This window comes from Piliocolobus tephrosceles, unplaced genomic scaffold, assembly GCF_002776525.5.
Source record: "Piliocolobus tephrosceles isolate RC106 unplaced genomic scaffold, ASM277652v3 unscaffolded_15517, whole genome shotgun sequence".
Taxonomy (NCBI): domain Eukaryota; kingdom Metazoa; phylum Chordata; class Mammalia; order Primates; family Cercopithecidae; genus Piliocolobus; species Piliocolobus tephrosceles.
In genome coordinates, this window is record NW_022297107.1 from 1 (window position 1) to 1403 (window position 1403).

At 38.1% G+C, this 1403-nt stretch overlaps 1 protein-coding gene across 1 annotated transcript; it reads left to right on the forward strand.

Moving 5' to 3' along the window:
- The first annotated feature begins 515 nt into the window (after nucleotides 1-515).
- Nucleotides 516-853, forward strand: LOC111536290 (40S ribosomal protein S27-like). Its single transcript, XM_023202613.2, has one exon. It carries the CDS (start codon nucleotides 546-548, stop codon nucleotides 798-800), a length of 255 nt encoding a protein of 84 aa, XP_023058381.2. The 5' UTR covers nucleotides 516-545; the 3' UTR covers nucleotides 801-853.
- Nucleotides 854-1403: the final 550 nt, after the last annotated feature.

Genomic DNA, 1403 nt, shown 5'->3' on the forward strand with positions numbered 1-1403 from the left:
CAATAGAGTGAGACTCCATCTCAAAAAAAAAAAAAAAAAAAAAATTAAGTCTATTCATATCCACTGAAACAACTGATATATTTGATTAATTTTTTTCCATATTATGTTTATTCTATATCATTTTTACTTTGGTGTTTCTTCTTTCTCCTTTTCCTTATTTTTGTTAGTTTTATGAAATTGCTCTCCATTCCATTTTTTTTTTGCCCTGGCTAATTTTGAAGTTGCATTGTACTTTCTATTCTCTTAATTGCAACTTATTATCATCTGGTATTTATAACCAATTGCATATTTTGTTACCATTACTTGAAAACACAGCCCCCCAACTATTTTGTCACCCAACAGTCTATTTTTCCTTGCACCCCTTACCCTAATGAGGTTGTCAGTGTATGTTAACTCTCCTTCCCCCTCCACTCCACCACATCTAATGCCTGTTTTTTTCTAAAATAGTTTCGTTCTGGATTATTATGAAATTTGCCTTTGCAGCAACTCCTTTTAAGAATCCTTATTTAGCCTTTCCGGCGGTGACGACCTACCCACTCGAGAACATGCCTCTCGCAAAGGATCTCCTTCATCCCTCCCCAGAAGAGGAGAAGAGGAAACACAAGAAGAAACGCCTGGTGCAGAGCCCCAATTCCTACTTCATGGATGTGAAATGCCCAGGATGCTATAAAATCACCACGGTCTTTAGCCATGCACAAACAGTAGTTTTGTGTGTTGGCTGCTCCACTGTCCTCTGCCAGCCTAAAGGAGGAAAAGCAAGGCTTACAGAAGGATGTTCCTTTAGGAGGAAGCAGCACTAAAGGCACTCTGAATCAAGATGAGTGGGAAACCATCTCTATAAACACATTTTGGGGAAAAAAATCCTTATTTAGTACTCATATTGCAGATTCTAAGATATTCATTTATGATCAATTTAGATTAAACTACTTATTACATATTTCCAGAAATACAATCACTATCCGTTTAATTTAAGCTTCAGTACTTGAGGCTTCTGTTTTCGTTCACTTGGTTTTTGGTTAGAATGATTTCTTGAGTATTTTTCTCAAACAAATCATGTGGTTATTAAAATCTTTTTATTCTTAAAAATCCTCAAAGATCTTTTTTTTTCCCCCGATAGATGAATGAAATATTGGCTGGGTGTGGGATTCTTGGGTTGCAGTACTTTACTCTCAGTAGTCTCTAGAGGATTTTTCAACATCTTTTAGCTCCTAGGACTTCCAATATTGTACATGAGAAGTCCAATACTCATCTTACTTCTTTTTTGAGACAGGGTCTCGCTCTGTCACCCAGGCTGGAGTGCAGTGGCGCAATCTCGGCTCACTGCAACTTCCGTCTCCCAGATTCAAGCAATTTTCCTGCCTCAGCCTCCTAAGTAGCTGGCATTACAGGTGCACACCACCACG